At 39.3% G+C, this 19,037-nt stretch overlaps 2 protein-coding genes across 2 annotated transcripts in view; both read right to left on the bottom strand.

The window, feature by feature from the left end:
- LOC139606626 (basement membrane-specific heparan sulfate proteoglycan core protein-like) overlaps positions 1-19,037 on the bottom strand; it is a 372,062-nt gene that overhangs the window by 75,884 nt on the left and 277,141 nt on the right. The window lies entirely within an intron of this gene.
- Positions 7,040-17,306, bottom strand: LOC139606605 (low affinity immunoglobulin gamma Fc region receptor II-like). Its single transcript, XM_071458866.1, has 6 exons — positions 17,297-17,306; positions 16,114-16,374; positions 10,621-10,877; positions 9,683-9,686; positions 7,336-7,446; positions 7,040-7,089 (listed from the first exon to the last, which is right to left on the bottom strand). The coding sequence occupies exons 1-6, from the start codon at positions 17,304-17,306 to the stop codon at positions 7,040-7,042; spliced, it is 693 nt and encodes a 230-aa protein (XP_071314967.1).

Below are 19,037 nucleotides of genomic sequence, written 5' to 3' on the forward strand. Positions count from 1 at the left end.
ACATTCTTAAGGGGAAGCTTTAATGCAGCTATCTTGAGTTTATATTTTCTCTTCAACATGTCTCTCACATCTAAATCATTCCTGTAAGGTTCAGTTTTCATTTTTTATTCATTGTATTGTTTGAAATTATTTTCCTGATTCCACATAGAAATTGTAATATTTTTCTGAATATATCATGTTTGCTTTCAATTATATAAATAATGTTTTATATAATGTCAGATTTTTCGATTTTTAAACCATTTATTGTGATTTTGTTCCAGGTCCATAAAAAGATGATCATCATCAACAAAACAAGAGCGACACAAAAAAGACACACATTTTGTGCAGCTGAGCAGCCATCTACATAAAAAAACACATGATAAATGTTACTGGGCATTTCTCTGGAGATTAACAATATTAATAGATTCACTTTTTATCCTACAAAAATATGAATATTTTCTCAAGCAAGTTTATTTTCACAAACAAAGCATCTTAATGTGATTGTTGTATAATGATAAATTGTATTTATATCATATTTTATAGTCATGTAATGTATTTTCATTTACACTGTATCTTTTTTATGTCTTTGTCTGTTTTTTATACGTTTTTAATGTTGTTTTCCTACTAAAAGCAGTGGGTTAGTAAATAAATATGATAAAGTGAAGTGAACATTCATGGTTGGATTATCAATTCAATTCAATTCAATTCAGTTCAATTTTATTTGTATATCACCAAATCATGATATACATTATCTCAAGGCACTTTACAGGGTAAGGCCGAGAACTTTCTTTGTTATAGAGAAAAACCCAACAGTTCCCACAAAGAGCAGCACTTGGCGACAGGGGGGAGGAAAAACTCCCTTTTAACAGGAAGAAACCTCCAACAGAACCGGGCTCAGGGTGGGCGGCCGTCTGCCTCGACCGGCTGGGTTTAGGAGGAGAAAGAGGGGGTGGGGGGAAGAGAGATGTGTAGGTAATGGTGTTATCAATAATAATGACAGATTACAGTGGTAAATAGTAATGATGAGTAGTGGTGGATCTGGATCCTGCTGCTTCAGAGGCAGAGAGACCTGCAGAATGAGGACAGAGAGAGGAACATTTGAGTTTTCGGTCATGGACTACACAGCATTTGGGAAAAAAATCCATGACAGCAGTAGTGTCTCTCTGACAATACCATTAGCAAATTTAAAGAAAGAATCCCATCAGTACTTAGCCCACTGCCATGTATCAGTGCAGTTGGGGACAGCTCTCTTAACTCCACATCCACACAGGTTGATCATCTTGTTGACAGTACTGTAGCCTTGCTGCGTGCAACACTAGATACTGTAGGCCCTCTGAGGAAGAAGGTAGTGAGTCAGAGAAGACTAGCTCCATGGTACAACTCAGAAACACAAGCTTTCAAGCAAAATTCAAGGAAGCTAGAAAGAAGGTGGTGTTCTACTAACCTGGAAGAATCTCTAAAGGCTTGGAAAGACAGCCTATTGGCGTATAAAGTCTCTGTAAAGCCAGAACATCTTATTATTCATCATTGATAGAAGAAAACAAGAACAATCCCAGGTTTCTGTTCAGCACTGTAGCCAGGCTGACAGACAGCTACAGCTCTGTTGATCCATCTACACCTTTAGCCCTCAGTTGTAATGACTTCATGAGCTTCTTTACAAGTAAAATTGTCTCTGTTAGAGAAAAAAATCACCATCTCCTCCCCACAGCCGGCTCAGATGTACTGTCCAGTTCAGCAGCCTCAGAGTCCACTGTAACTGGCTTATATTTTGACTGTTTCTCTCCTGTAGATCTCTCTGAGCTCACTTCAACAGTTTCTTCATCTAAACCATGGACTTGTCTTCTAGAAGTTTTTCCTTTAATCGCCACCTCGATATCAAGTCTGATGAACTTATCTTTATCAACTGGTTATGTACCGCAGGCTTTTAAAGTTGCAGTAATTAAACCTTTACTTAAAAAGCCTACTCTCGATCCAGATGTTTTGGCCAATTATAGACCTATATCCAACCTCCCCTTTTTTTCCAAAATGCTTGAGAAGGTTGTTGCAAACCAGTTATGTGATTATTTGCACAGGAATGGTTTGTTTGAAGATTTTCAGTCAGGTTTTAGAGTCCATCATAGCACAGAAACAGCTCTGGTTAAGGTTACCAATGATCTCCTCATAAACTCAGAAGATGGATTTGTCTCTATACTTGTCCTCCTAGATCTTAGTGCTGCATTTGACACCATCGATCATAAGATTTTATTACAGAGACTAGAGCATATGGTCGGCATTAAAGGAACCGCACTAAGCTGGTTTAAGTCATATTTGTCAGATTAGACTCCAGTTTGTTCATGTTAATAATGACTCTTCTATCATCACAAAAGACAGGAACTAGGAAACGAGATCACATCTCTCCTGTGTTAGCTTCTCTGCATTGGCTCCCTGTAAAATCCAGGATAGAATTTTAAATCCTCCTCCTCACATACAAAGCCATTCATGGTCAGGCACCATGGTACCTTGGAGAGCTGATAGTTCCCTATTTTCCCAATAGGACACTTCGCTCTCTAAATGCAGGTCTACTTGTGTTTGAGAGTTTGTAAGAGCAGAATGGGGGGCAGAGCCTTCAGCTATCAGGCTCCTCTCCTGTGGAACCAGCTCCCAGTGTGGGTTCGGGAGGCAGACCCCCTCTCTACCTTTAAGATCAGGCTTAAAACTGTCCTCTTTGATAAAGCTTATAGTTAGGACTGGCTCGGGTATGTCCTGACCCATCCCTTAGTTATGCTGCTATAGAGCTAGACTGCTGGGGGATTCCCATGATGCACTGGGCTCTCTGTCTCTCTCTCTCTCTCGACTATTTAATGCCATTATCTTTGTATTTTTTTTCTCTCCCATAGTTTGTTCTTCTTCTCTCTCTCCCTCTCTCTGTCCTCATTCTGCAGGTCTCTCTGCCTCTGGAGCAGCAGGATCCAGATCTACCACTACTCATCATTACTATTTACCACTGTTATCTCTCATTATTATTGATAACACCATTACCTATACATCTCTCTTCCCCTCACCCCCTCTTTCTCCTCCTAAACCCAACCGGTCGAGGCAGACGGCCGCCCACCCTGAGCCCGGTTCTGTTGGAGGTTTCTTCCTGTTAAAAGGGAGTTTTTCCTCCCCCCTGTCGCCAAGTGCTGCTCTTTGTGGGAACTGTTGGGTTTTTCTCTATAACAAAGAAAGGTCTTGACCTTACCCTGTAAAGTGCCTTGAGATAACGTATATTGTATATGATTTGGTGATATACAAATACAACTGAATGGAATTGAATTGAATTGACAATCCAACCATGATTGTTCATTTCATTTTATTATATTTATTTACAAACCCACTGCTTTTAGTAAGAAAACAACATACAAAAAAACCCCAAAAGCATATAAAAACAGACAAAGACATATAAATATATAAAATATAGTAGAAATAGGATTTATCATTACACAACAATGTCGTTGAGATGCTCAGTTTGAGGAAATATTAAATATTCATATTTTTGTAGGATAACAAGTGAATCTATTAATATTGTGCATCTCCAGAGAAATGCCCAGTAAAATTTATATCATGTTTATTTTATGTAGATGGCTGCTCAGCTGCACAAAACATGTGTTCTTTTATGTTGTTATCCATGTCGCTCTTGTTTTGTTGATGATCATCTTTTTATGGACCTGAAACAAAATCACAATAAACAGCTGGAAAACTGAGACATCCTATCTGACATTATATGAAAACATCATTTATATCATTGAAAGCAAACGTGATACATTCAGAAAAATATTACAATTTCTATGTGGAACATTTGAAGAAAAAAGATAAAATAAGATAAATAACTGATGTTAATGTTTGTACCTGTGGCTGAATCTGGATTCACATTAATATAGTCAGAGCTCTCCTCTGCACCATCACACTGACCTGTTAAAATGATCACATGACAGGATTTCATTTTTGTATAAATCTCAACAGGAGATGTGACATTAGTGACATTACTGTCTGGTTGACCTGAGGAAATAATGTTTTCACTGACTTTAATATTAATCACTCCTACATAATTATATACTGCAGCTTCTATCAGCTTAACATTAGTAAAAGTAAAAGTACTGAACCTTTTCCAGTGTTTTCAGATCCTCTGACTGATTCATAGACGCAGATGTCTCACTCCTATATAATTATATCCTCCTGAGACTCAGTAATTTATTTTTGTGCACTGCAGTGCACATTCAAATTTTGCACATAACTCTCATACATACCACTTTACTAAGTCCTGATGTTTCTTAGAGAGGAACTGTAACTTTAAAATGATGTCCCATGTGTGGGGGTGTGGCCTTGCCAACTTTCCATTTCCTGTCTTTTTTTAAATGGCTAGCATAAGCACAAGCACATTTTATGGAAGAAAGAAAGGTAAGCATATCATTTTTATTTAACATGTTTTTGAATGTTATATTTTGTTTGTTTTTGGTGAGTAAACATCTATGGAGTAATTTGAATGAGTTTTCAGAGCTGAGCTTAATTAGTTTGATAGGAAAAATCATTGATTAATTTAATGTACACTGTAGTGCACATCGGGACTTTGTACTTTGTAATTATTTCTCTTTCTTTTAGTAGACAGCTCTTTGACAGAGGAAGAGAGAATTCTTTTCAGAATCACTGAGGGAGATTCAGACATAGATTTATCAGAAGATGAGAGTCCATGCAGCAAGACAGGAGAGGGTGAGAGCCCAGATGAGGAATCAGATGAAAATGACCAAGACGCAGGGCCAACCGAAGATGACCAAAACACAGGCCCAGCTGATGTGTGCCGTTGTCCTCTATGGGCCAAAGCCAACATGTAGGGATTTTGGGTTTTTAATTAGAGCAAAAAAGGAAAGATAACCTCCAGAGATGTCTTCCAGGAAATTGATTTGATACATGTACGGACTTATTGCTATTGTGTAAAGGCGTTGTAAATTTAAAAATTTACACATTAATTCTGCTAAATTGTGCCTTTTCTTTCTCTTAGGTTCATGCCTGTGTTGGAAGAACACAGAATTACAGATGATGGTACCCCTATAACCTGGAGTAATTGGAGCCCACAGCAGTATTTTCAGCAGCACATTCATGAGGATCTAATTCAGGACCTCTCCTTCTTCAGGATTCAGGCTTTGGCTTAAGCACAACACCAGAAGAAATCAAGGCCTTCATGGGAATCTCAGTGTACACGGCAAGCCTTGGATATCTGAGAATCAAAATGTATTGGGCTGCCAAAACAAGAGTTCCAATTATGGGTGACTCCATGACACGTCATCATTTGTACAAGATCAGATCTTTGCTGAAAGTGGTCAATGATCTGGAAGTGGCAGAAGAGGACAAGAAAAAGGATCCCCTTTGGAAAGTCAGACCAGATCTGAAGAGAGTCCTCCAAGGTTGCCTCAACCTACCTAGGCCAGCAAAGGTCTGTATTGATGAACAGATTGCTCCATTTATCAGCCGGTGTCCAGTTCATCAGCTTGTGCCTGGGAAGCCAAATCCAACAGGATTAAAGGTGTTTGTTCTTGCAAGTCCAGGTGGCTTAGTGCTGGACTTTGAAACCTACATGGGAAAGAACACCTTCACTCAAGTCCAACAGATGGGGATAGATGGAAATGCAGTCCTGACGGTTCCCAGAGGAACACTGGTCTACTTTGACCGGTATTTTACCACCATCAGTCTCCTGGACGCTCTTCAGGAAAGGGGCCTGCCTGCTATAGGAACAATTCAAAAGAATCGAATCCCAAAAGGGTGCCACTTCACTGCTGACAAGATCCTGAACACAAAACCAAGAGGGTCATCAGAAATGATCGTACGGAGACCTGATGAAATAGCAGTCACCAAGTGGATGGACAACAAGCCTGTTGTCATGGCATCAACCGCCCATGGGATTGAGCCCCAGGATACCTGCACCAGATGGTCAAAGAAACAAAAGAGGCAAGTCGAAGTCCCAGGACCTGCAGTGGTTGCAGAATATAACAGCAACATGGGAGGGGTTGACATGTGCGATCGCATGCTCAGCTTCAACAGAATGTCCAACCGAGCCAAGAAGTGGACTGTTCGCACCATGCTTCACATCACTGATTTAGCCATTACCAACTTGTAGCTTCAGGACCGACAACACAGCCAGGCCTTGCAAAGACCTGCAAAGGACACCTCCCAGTACCTGGAGTTCAAACTCCTCTTGGCTGAGGAACTGATAACCCAGGGACAGGGATGTCAACAAGACGAGAGTGACTCAAGTGATGAAGAATTCTCTCCAACAGTCAAGAAAAAGAAGCAGCACCCAGATGAGAGAATAAGAAAATATGGTGCGATCCACTTGCCTGAAATGGTCAACAGTCCAAGTCCTTCCAGATGCAGAATGCCTGGGTGCAACAGTAAAACAATGGTATTTGTGAATTGGCAAACCCAACATATTCAGTTCGTCCTTAGCCGAGGCCTACTGGCCAATAGCCAGTAAAAAGTCAATGAGTTGGACCTCATGCTCAAGATCAATGAAATCCTGTTGTGCATTACAGGGCACATGTTGTAAAATGCTAATAAAATTTAGTAAAAACAAAACAATCTTTGCAATGTGTTTTTTTTACCACCCCAACACTTAATTTATGTGAAATTTTTTTTTTTTCCCCAGCTCTCAGGACTGCAGCTTCCATCAGCTCAACATTAGTAAAAGTAAAAATACTGAACCTTCTCCAGTGTTTTCAGATCCTCTGATTGATTCGTAGACACAGACGTCACCTACAGGTCAGTGAAAATCAAAACAAAGTCACATCAGTCACCTCATGTCTGTGACAGTCATTTGAACTAAAGAACTTCCTGAAGTAACTTGTTAAATTACTGAGGTTTGGTTTAACTCCAGCAGCAGAAGGAATGAGGACAGTCTTGGAGAACCAGATGCAAATGGATCGAAATATTTCCTGGTCTCTATCAAATAGAAACTGAGTAAGAAACAGTTGTGAAAGTGTTTGAAGTGAGATGAAAAACTGACCGTGGAGAAGAGAGGAATATACTTGCTGTTGATTTTCATCATGTTTGACTATTTGGTCTGTAGCAGAGCCCTGATTCCCTCTGTGAGTCTGAGTGAGCCTGAAACACGGAGTTTAAAAATGTATATTAATAGCAATTAGCAGGAAAATTTAGAAGTAAAAAAATATAAAGATGTAAAGTGTAGAGCTGCTTTTAAGTTGCAGAGGAGAGAAGAGAGTGTGTTGTACAAACCTGTGAACACATGGACCTGTAAAAAGCACAGTAGGATTTGTATTGAAAAGTGAACCACTGCTCCATGACATGATGTCAGAACTGGTCACAGATTTTTAATAATCAATGTCTCACCTGTTGACTTTCTGCAGCCACACAGCAGCGGGACAATAATCAATACTATTCCACAAACCAGCCCAACGATCAGCAACACAGGAAATGAAGAACTTTCTGGTCCTGACACCGCTGCTGTAAATATGAAATTTTATTGAAATTAATTATAGTATGAAGCAATGTATTTATATTGGACTTGTCTTAACTGGATTTAAAAAAATACATTCAAATAAATGAGATGTAAGTAAAGACAAAACTCTAAAACACACCAAAATCTACAACATGTCCATATAAATATATAATATGTTCACAGTGTTTCTTTGTTCAAAAAACAAAAAAAGCCTAAAATATTTGAATCCCACTCACCTTTAACTGACATCCAACTCTGTGGTGACACTTCTCCTGAGGACTGACACTTGTAGAAACCTTCATCTGATTTTGACACTGCAGAGATATTCAGCTCCGTCCTGGTATCACTTTGGATCAGTTTGTCATTATGGTAGAAAAACACACTGGAAAGATTTTTTTCTGTCCTGAATCTGCAGCCAAGAGTAACAGACTCTCCCTCAGTCACAGGACGGACGGGGCTCACCAGGATAACACCATCATGATAATCATCTGTAAAACAGTCAGAATGTGAAGCTGCAGTCAGAGATCAGCTGCTGCAGACCTTTACAACCAGCTGACATGTAATGATGAGAATAGATTACACATCTGTTTTTATTCTGATGCAGTTCTGATTTATTTTACAGGATCATCATAAGACATTTGATCTCGTTCTCTTACAACCTGCTGGATGTGTCTCACAGATCACTGTTGCCAAATAAACAACAGCTTTTTACATTGATCTATAAATTACACAGTACTTGTTTTCTTCATCTCCCCTGTGAACATACAACAACGACACTAAACCAAACCCTCGTCATGATTCGGGGCAACATGTGACTGTTTTCTCTTTGGAAACAGAATAAGAGAAAAGCTGAGACTGTGATGATGATGATGTGATGTTTAGTTGCTGCCACAGGTGAGAAGTCAATATAAAGTTCATTGCCCATCAATAAACTACATTTTTTGTACTTATCACGAAAATAACTGCATCTGTAAAAACAGTCAAACTGTATTAAATCCCAACTTTTACAAGAAAAGTTCATTTTTGATGCTTCATTACAGCCTCATTTGACCAGAACCCAACTTTATTTTATTACTTTGCAGAGGACTTGTGATGTTGTTTGATGGCATTTTTTCATGTGATAATCGAGAGAATAACAATTTACAGATACAAATCTTGAGCGTTTATTGTGATTTGTTACAGAAACATTATTTTTGACAAAGTACTTTGGAAGGAAAAGATATTTACTGGGACCAAAGTTTGGATGCAATTTGAGGATGAAGTAAGTGAAGTGAAACCTGCCACCAAGATTATTATGCTGCTAAATTGTGAAGAAGACTGACTGAACACTGACATTTCATTTTCTTTTAATATGAAACTATTGATGTTAAATCTACAGAACATAGAGGAAGTTATTTTGTCTGTTTGGTCACAGACAGTCACTGAACAGACCATGTAGCAGAGTCATGGATCAAACTCTCAGAAAGTCTCTGTATATGTCAACAACTCAGTTCTAAGATATGATGAATTAAATCACATGAGACGTTGAAAATACTTCAAATACCAGAAAAAATGAAACACAAAGAAAATGTAATAAAACGTACCATGTTGAGTGATGTTGACTGTGTTGCTGAACTCTCCTGATCCAGACTCACACCAGTACACTGCATCACTACGCTGTGATGAGAACATGTCACATCTGGATCCAGTCATTCTCCTCCAGTCAGAACAGGACAGGGAGCCACCCTCAGGAAACCTCCTCACTCTCCACTCAGTAGAGTTTCCCTCACAGCTCAGTGAGATATCCTCAGAGATGAAGTGCTGCACTCTGTCAGGACTCACTGTGAGAGACGCTGATGGATGAACATCTGGAAAACAACACATAGAAAAGAGTCAAACCAGACAGAGATATTAAAATGAAAGAGATCTCAGTGTAAATGTTCCTGTGTTGATCTTTGGTTTGTTTAGGATTAAGGAAAAAAGGAAACAAGGAGAGAAAGATATTCAACCAACTTCAGTATTTAAAATCATCTAATATCAAAATTTTCTTTGTTCAGCAGGTTGAAAAACTTAAAGTTGGTCTTGATGGAAAAAAACTAAATCAATACATTTCTTCCACTGGGGACCATGAACGTAAAAGTCAGTTTGTTTACCAACATTTGTTTTTAAGAAAAGTTGCTCACAGACAAAAACATGGATGAATTCAGGTCATGACTGAACATTTGCTTCTTGGCTTAAAAAAACAAAGAAACAACAAACTCACCTCCAGACCAGACAAACTGTGGTTCACTGATCTCAGTGTAAAACACTGGGTCTCCTCTTCCAGCCTCACACACATATCCTGCTGTGTGTGTCTGACCATGGACGATGTAGGAATCCTGTTCAGTCCCACTGCTGCTACCAGGGAGCAGCTCATAGCTGTAGGAGGTGTGTGATACATCAGGAACAGCCTTATACCAGGAGAACCTCCATCCTGCAGATGGATGTTCAACCTCACACTTCAGAGTCACTGAGGCTCCAGGACTCAGCCATGATGGAGACACAGTGAGGACAGGCCGGGGTTTATCTGTTGGAAAGTCATTTTCTCAGGATCAAAACATGTGATGACGTCTGGTCTCTGGACATGGAATCATTTTTCTCTCAGAACATTATCAACAAATACATAAAATGAACAAACATTAAGATACAATCTGATTATATACTAACAAAAACATTTGAACTTGTTAACATCTTCAGTTTAAATGATAATGATCTGACTTACTGTCATACACTGTCAGGTTGACTGCAGCACTCCACTCTGTTGTATTACGTCGAGCACTTTTCATCCTGCCCCTACACCTGTACTCTCCACTGTGGGACGATGAAGCAGAACTAATCCTGTGTTCATGTTGATTTGAAGGTTTCAATGAGCTGGTAGTTTCCCATTCATACGTCCACTCAGTGTCTCCTCCCTGGATCTCACAGCTGACACTGATCCTCTCTCCTCTGTAGATCTCAGTCCAGTCGGGCTGCAGAGTCACAACAGCCCTGTTTGGGGCTGTTCATGGTCAAGAATTTATAAATAAGAACATAAAAACACCAAAAGGTTTAATTAACATCAGATATAATGTTTTTCCGTCCATCTTAATGATGCATCATGAATATACAATAGATTTATTCTACGTTGTGTGTTTATTTCCAAACTCACCAATCCTAACTTCCTGACTGTACTTTGTGTAGTAAACTGGGTCTCCTCTTCCTCCTCTGCAGCTGTAGACTCCTCCCTGTGAGACACTGATTTGTCCAGTTGTGTGGAAATCAGCATCATGTGTGTTCAGAGGTTCAGAGAGTTTATTGTCTCTGTACCAGTCGTATTTCCAACCAGATGATGGGTCCACAGAGCAGGTCAGTGTCACTCTGCCCCCTGCTGGTATGACTGTGGTGTCTGCTGTCAGTGAGGCCCGGGGTTTATCTGCTGTTCAGTTTACAGTGAAAAACAAAACCAGTCAATGGTTAAATAGGATTTGTTCCAGAAAAACACATTTTATTTTATTACCTTGTTTCATAAACTGTGATCAGACTTTTACACTGAAAGTTATTACAGGTGTTTTCTGAGAAACTGATTTCAGCCAACTCACATCCAGCCCTTTGTCCACATTGATGTATTTTAACATTCACCAATTAATTTTGCAGCTGCTACCATCAAAATTAATTACACAAAGAACCTCTGACACATTGTTTGAAATATGTCCTCCTCAGCTTCATTTGTATTTAATATGGTTCACATAGAAAACTGTTCCATAGTTGTACAGTGGAATTTAAAAATCAAATCAAATTTTGAAAACTGAATCCGACTCAAAAAGGACCCATGAAAACTATCCCACTGTGACGCCTGCACACAAAACACAACAGAGCTGAACTGGACAACAACTGCACACAAGGCAGAAATTCTCTGAGGAGAAAACAGTGGTTCACACTCTTTATCCCTGTGTTACAAAACTCTGAACCAGTCGGGACAACTGTGCTGGAAATGAACATTTCTGCCGACTTGTAGCTGTAAAAAGTGAAAAGTTCTGACAGAAACTAACACAAGCCACAATCCACCGTTTGTTACTAAATTCTGTGGTGTGTCCTGCTCATCATATTGTAGCAGGTGTTGCTCATGAGACCAAACTCTTTCCTTAAAGTTTTCAAAACCTGAAACCTCTAGAGATGAATGAAGGAAATAGAAGATATATTAGACACCACGGCAGCTGTAGTGTTTGCTAAAAACAACTGAGTGAATAACTCTTTGCTGTCATGTCCTCAGCATGTGTACATGTGCACAGGCCACAGTGGGAAAAAAACACTTTACTTTTTGAGGTGATGCTGCATTTTATTTTCCATGTGTTGGAACTGTATAGTACATACGAAGTCACTCTGATGTTACAGAAAAAGCTCTTTTCCAGGTCTTTTGTAACTACAATAAAAAACTATCAATTTTCTCCTGAGTAGCTGGAGAGAGCTACAATAATGTCAGAGGTGTTTGTGTTGTTGTATTTACATGGAACAGATTATAAAAAATGTAAAACGCAACATTTTTGTATGAATGAAAGACGTTCAACTCACGTGATACTGTCAATCTTATGACATCACTCCACTGTGTGAAGGAATAACCACTTCTACCCCTACACCTGTAGTCTCCTGTGTCAGACTCAGCAGCTCTGCTGATCCTGTATTCACTGTGTGATGGAGGTGTGTGTGAGCTGGGTGTTCTCCATTCATACGTCCACTCAGTGTCTCCACCTCCCTGGATCTCACATCTGACAGTGATCTCCTCTCCTCTGTATATCAGAGGCCAGTTTGGTTGCAGGGTCACAGTGACCTGATTGGAAACTGTTGATAAAAACACACAGTAAGAAAACAACAAAGTTAAACAACTAAGTATAACATAAAATCAAACACAGAGGTTTGTAGTAAGATTTCTACTGATAAAAATACAAAAATTAATTAACAACTACAACACAAACAGGTGAAAAACTAAAATATGAAAACACATCAAGCAAAGTGTTTCTAAAACAAATTCAACCCAACAAAATGATCAGATCAGAAAACAACTCTTTCATGAGCAACAAAACTTTCTCAAGTTTATGAAAATGGATTCATGAAAGATAATTTTTTTTTTTTTTACATTTTATAATAATTATACAAATCAAACACACACACACAGACGCACACCAGCTGGAGGAAACTCAGCTCAATCATGGGGCTGTGTTGTGTTCAAGAACCAAGACAATTTCATGTTCACACAACCTGCAGAGAGACTGACATGTTGTGTTTTTCCATCCTCAGGATTAAGAGCTGCTGCTCTATTTTCATTTATCCATTAAAATTCTCCTGTTTCCCTCTTGACACCAAATGACTCTTTTTTAAACTACTGACACCAGATTTGAACAGAACAATGAATATTAAATGACTAAACTCACCAGTTTTCAGAATGAGGACGTCATTACTTTTCTCTGTGAGGATCTCTGGGTCTCCTCTCCTTCCTCTGCAGTGGTACAGACCTCCCTCTGAGACAACCAGATCTCTGCCTGGTTCAACAGCTCTTACTGGATCAGCTACTGAAGAGCGTGAGACACGTCTGAACCAGTCGTATCTCCAGTCATCAGAGTCGTCCACAGAGCAGGTCAGTGTCACTCTGCCCCCTGCTGGTATGGTTGTTGTTGAGGATGGTGTCACAGTGGCCTTGGGTTTATCAGCTGTTCAGATTGGACCAAAAGAAACAAATAAATAACTGGAATAAAAAATCTATTACCATCACATGAAAGTGACAAACAGCACATGACTCTCATTGGTTGATAACTGATTTAGGAAACACAGCAGTTACCATATCTAACTAACTAACTAGGTACTGTTCATGTTTCATTAGTGCAGAGATCAGTGGCCTGGTTCCCAGACAAGAAGAAGTGATCTCCCTGCGGTATGACTGTGGTGTCTGCTGTCAGTGAGGCCCGGGGTTTATCTGCTGTTCAGTTTACAGTGAAAAACAAAACCAGTCAGTGGTTAAATAGGATTTGTTCCAGAAAAAAATATTTAATTTTATTACCTTGTTTCATAAACTGTGATCAGACTTTTACACTGAAAGTTATTACAGGTGTTTTCTGAGAAACTGATTTCAGCCAACTCACATCCAGCCCTTTGTCCACATTGACGTATTTTAACATTCACCAATTAATTTTGCAGCTGCTACCATCAAAATTAATTACACAAAGAACCTCTGACACATTGTTTGAAATATGTCCTCCTCAGCTTCATTTGTATTTAATATGGTTCACATAGAAAACTGTTCCATAGTTGTACAGTGGAATTTAAAAATCAAATCAAATTTTGAAAACTGAATCCGACTCAAAAAGGACCCATGAAAACTGAAGGCAGAAATTCTCTGAGGAGAAAACAGTGGTTCACACTCTTTATCCCTGTGTTACAAAACTCTGAACCAGTCGGGACAACTGTGCTGGAAATGAACATTTCTGCCGACTTGTAGCTGTAAAAAGTGAAAAGTTCTGACAGAAACTAACACAAGCCACAATCCACCGTTTGTTGCTAAATTCTGTGGTGTGTCCTGCTCATCATATTGTAGCAGGTGTTGCTCATGAGACCAAACTCTTTCCTTAAAGTTTTCAAAACCTGAAACCTCTAGAGATGAATGAAGGAAATATAAGATATATTAGACACCAGGGCAGCTGTAGTGTTTGCTAAAAACAACTGAGTGAATAACTCTTTGCTGTCATGTCCTCAGCATGTGTACATGTGCACAGGCCACAGTGGGAAAAAACACTTTACTTTTTGAGGTGATGCTGCATTTTATTTTCCATGTGTTGGAACTGTATAGTACATACAAAGTTACTCTGATGTTACAGAAAAAGCTCTTTTCCAGATCTTTTGTTACTACAATAAAAAAATATCAATTTTCTCCTGAGTAGCTGGAGAGAGCTACAATAATGTCAGAGGTGTTTGTGTTGTTGTATTTAACTGAAACAGATTATAAAAAATGTAAAACGCAACATTTTTGTATGAATGAAAGAAAATCCAACTCACGTGATACAGTCAATCTGATGACATCACTCCACTGTGTGAAGGAATAACCACTTCTACCCCTACACCTGTAGTCTCCTGTGTCAGACTCAGTAGCTCTGCTGATCCTGTATTCACTGTGTGATGGAGGTGTGTGTGAGCTGGGTGTTCTCCATTCATACGTCCACTCAGTGTCTCCACCTCCCTGGATCTCACATCTGACAGTGATCTTCTCTCCTCTGTATATCAGAGGCCAGTTTGGTTGCAGGGTCACAGTGACCTGATTGGAAACTGTTGATAAAAACATACAGTAAGAAAACAACTAAGTTTAACAACTAAGTATAAGATCAAATCAAACACAGAGGTTTGTAGTAAGATTTCTACTGATAAAAATACAAAAATGATTCAACAACAACAACACAAACAGGTGAAAAACTAAAACATGAAAAAACATCAAACAAAGTGTTTCTGAAAAAAATTTAAACCAACAAAAGTATCAGATCGAACTTTATCAAGTTTATCAAAATGGATTCATGAAAGATACATTTTTTTTTTACATTTTATTATCATTATACAAATCAAACACACACACAGACACACACACACACACCAGCTGGAGGAAACTCAGCTCAATCATGGGGCTGTGTTGTGTTCAAGAACCGAGACAATTTCATGATCACACAACCTGCAGAGAGACTAACATGTTGTGTTTTTCCATCCTCAGGATTAAGAGCTGCTGCTCTATTTTCATTTATCCATTAAAATTCTCCTGTTTCCCTCTTGACACCAAATGACTCTTTTTTAAACTACTGACAACAGATTTGAACAGAACAATGAATATTAAATGACTAAACTCACCAGTTTTCAGAATGAGGACTTCATTACTTTTCTCTGTGAGGATCTCTGGGTCTCCTCTCCTTCCTCTGCAGAGGTACAGACCTCCCTCTGAGACAACCAGATCTCTGCCTGGTTCAACAGATCTTACTGGATCAGCTGCTGAAGAGTGTGAGACACGTCTGAACCAGTCGTATCTCCAGTCATCAGAGTCGTCCACAGAGCAGGTCAGTGTCACTCTGCCCCCTGCTGGTATGGTTGTTGTTGAGGATGGTGTCACAGTGGCCTTGGGTTGATCAGCTGTTCAGATTGGACCAAAAGAAACAAATAAATGACTGGAATAAAAAAATCTATTACCATCACATGAAAGTGACAAACAGCACATGACTCTCATTGGTTGATAACTGATTTAGGAAACACAGCAGTTACCATATCTAACTAACTAACTAGGTACTGTTCATGTTTCATTAGTGCAGAGATCAGTGGCCTGGTTCCCAGACAAGAAGAAGTGATACAGCTGCTGAGCTCCTGTTGCTGAGCTCAGCTCAGATTCACTGTGATTTGTTCTTCACTTCATGGAAGAAACCACATAGTTCTCTGTTCTTCCTGAGCATCTCTCTGTCAGTCATTACACTTCAACAGTCCACTGAATCATGGCTCCACTTCACTTACTCTGCTCTCACTATAAAAACAACCACAGTTTGTTACTCAGCTGCTCATAAGAGACGTCATTATTGTTACAGGGAAAATGTTTCCTGTTTAATTCAAATCAATGAAAACATTAAAATGATACTTTCAGAATAAATGAAAATCCAACTTACATGATACAGTCAGTCTGATGACATCACTCCACTGTGTGAAGGAATAACCACTTCTACCCCTACACCTGTAGTCTCCTGTGTCAGTGGCTCTGCTGATCCTGTATTCACTGTGTGATGGAGGTGTGTGTGAGCTGGGTGTTCTCCATTCATACGTCCACTCAGTGTCTCCACCTCCCTGGATCTCACATCTGACAGTGATCGTCTCTCCTCTGTATATCAGAGGCCAGTTTGGTTGCAGGGTCACAGTGACCTTATTGGAAACTGTTGACAAAAACACACAGTAAGAAAACAACTTAACACATTAAATCCAGTGAAAAACAAAGGTGTTTATCACTTTTTCGACTGATAATTATTGAATGGTTTCATTCAAATGAAAACATTGTGAATCATATGTTAAGGCCGTCGCTGTCACCAGATCCCAACCAGGCTGAACAACTATTTTGAAAAGAGCATTTCTGTTGTGAACTTTTCACTTTCTAACTTGACTCTCTCCTGCAGGTGATGCCAAGAAGACACTGTGGCAGTCAGCACACATGCTAATAACCTAAGTTCAGTGAGATGATCTGTGCTGCTCACAGGACTGTTGGGACTGACTGTACCTGTGGTGGAGACTCATCAGTGCCCTCTGGTGGCTCACTGCCCTGCCCCATTAAAATCACCAGATGAACAAATGAAAACTAAACCCAGCTGTATGAAGCATGGGCTTTTTGTAAATAACAAAACAGTGCAGGCATGCACTTAACATAAAGAAGCAAGACTATGAGTTGAAATAAATAATAACACAAGTTGTCATTATTTGATTAAAATGGTCCTTGTGGTTGTTTCCCCTGCTGTACTAGGCAGACAGGCGGGCAGAGGGACCCAGGGGGAAGCTGCATGTCATCGCTTCTCTGTTAAGCAACGTTAACTTTCCATCAACAGTTGGCAGAGTTGTGAAGCAGAAGAAAGATTCATTCATACTTCATTTGTACTGTGTTGTCAAATTTCACTAGGACCTTGAACTAAACTACCAGCAACTAAACTAATTAAGCAACACACCACATCATTATGTTACCTTCTATTCAATGTACTGGTCGACTGTCTTCAGTCACATTTGGAAGATAAATGCTCTACAACTAATCATAAATTCATTCATGAAGCCTATTGAGGTGTGAGGAAAAGTATTTGCTGCACACATTCCCACCTACAACCATGGGGGCTAAGCCCCCCCTGTCTTTCAATCCTAGTGACGTCCCTGGTATGAAGGGAACAGACTCTGGCCTGAGGGTCAGCACAACATTTGGTCTCCATACATGAACACCACAACATGCATACAGCACTACACAGAAAACATAAACACCAACATCAACTGCTCTGAAGAATATGCAATTTCACACTGTTAGACACTGATCTAGTCTAGTTTAATGATATCATTATATTATTAAAATAAAATGCTTCATACATGATAATATATCAGCACTAAGAGGATGTGATTAAAAATGATATTGTTGATAATAAGTAGGAGACAGATATTAAAGACAATATTTTATAAGTGAGAAAAAACAGGAAAGAAAAACAACTGGTTACCTTCAGTCTTTCCATAGAAGAGTGTGTTCAGCACTAAAATAAAGATTGAAACCTCATCAGACATGATCCATCTGACAAACAGTCAAACTCATGATAAACATTTAACAACCAGCTGGAGTTTCAACAGAGGCAGCTCCTGATTATCAACACATTTCTGACATGATATTCTGTAAATCGCTAACGAGGCAGGAAACACACAAAACTCTTTCAACTCAAATATATAAAATGATATATAACTGGTCGATTTGTGTATTTAGTCCACCACTCTGATCCAAGATCTGCCTCCAAAACTACCACGATGATAAAATCATGATTCTGCCTCTGAAAGTCACAGAATTGGAAAATGACTGATGTACTCACAGAATAATGACAGTACACAGAGCAAAGTGTTCCCCATCTTCACATCCAGCTCTGACCCTGTCGCTCTGCTGCTGGGAAATGATTCCACTTCGTATTAATAACAACAGCACAAAGACAAAGAGAGAAGATCGATGCAAAAGACGAAGAAGAAGTTACGTTCCATACAAATATAAGATGAGAACTTTTCTCAACTCCTCCTTCTGAGTTCGGCCTCTTTTTTCTTCCTTCCGTTTCACACAAAACTCAGATATGTCTTTGACCACAGGGCACTTTGACAGGTTTACACTTCCTGCCAATACTTAAATATAGTGTATCCGTCTGTCTTTGTGCAAAGGTTTGTGTCTGGCCCATGAGGTGTATGTTGTGTGTATCTAGAGTACGTATATGTGTGACTGTAGTGTGTAGGAATGTGCAGTACGTCCTGTATGTGTGTGCTTCATACTCTCCACAGTGTAACTGATATAAAACGTGGTCAAAACGTTTCTTCTTTGCTGGAACTGTGTGATCTACCTGCTCATTTTATGATGAAGCCTTGAATTACAACTGTGCAGCAATAACAGCTGCAGAGATAATATTCACCCATCAGCCACAACATGAAAAACACAGTTTGTTGTTGCACATCTTCAGAAACTGACAGCACAATGAGGAAAAACTGTCAAATAAACCAAACACTAAAATAAACCACTGCATCTGTTTCGCTCCTGTTGGTATAAAATGACTTGACAACTAGAGCCTAACAAGAATGAAGTCTTATCAGCTGGGGTGACAGACAAGTTCTTCCTCACACATGAAGATGTGTTGGCATAATAGGAAGAATTAGAGTCAGCAGCACATTCACACCACACATATTGTGTTTGTAAGTAGAAGAGAAGAAGTGTCATATACTATACAGGATGTGCACAGTGGTCGTAATTAAGTCAAGTGTAATGCACATCAACAGATAACAGCAATTTCTTTAATACAGTGACTGGTGGTGAGGTTAAGATGTGCACGTTCAG

The sequence above is a fragment of the Trachinotus anak genome, unplaced genomic scaffold, assembly GCF_046630095.1.
Source record: "Trachinotus anak isolate AG129_WGS33_773 ecotype Australia unplaced genomic scaffold, CSIRO_AGI_Tana_v1 ptg000023l, whole genome shotgun sequence".
In the NCBI taxonomy this organism is placed as follows: Eukaryota; Metazoa; Chordata; class Actinopteri; order Carangiformes; family Carangidae; genus Trachinotus; species Trachinotus anak.

What these genes read in the sequence shown, in the direction of transcription:
- LOC139606605 (XM_071458866.1), bottom strand. An exon ending in CATCAGACTGACTGTATCAT is followed by an intron (nt 10,878 to 16,113) that starts GTAAGTTGGATT and finishes TAAACTGAACAG; the next exon opens with CAGATAAACCCCGGGCCTCA. An exon ending in TGGCTGCAGAAAGTCAACAG is followed by an intron (nt 7,090 to 7,335) that starts GTGAGACATTGA and finishes TCCGTGTTTCAG; the next exon opens with GCTCACTCAGACTCACAGAG.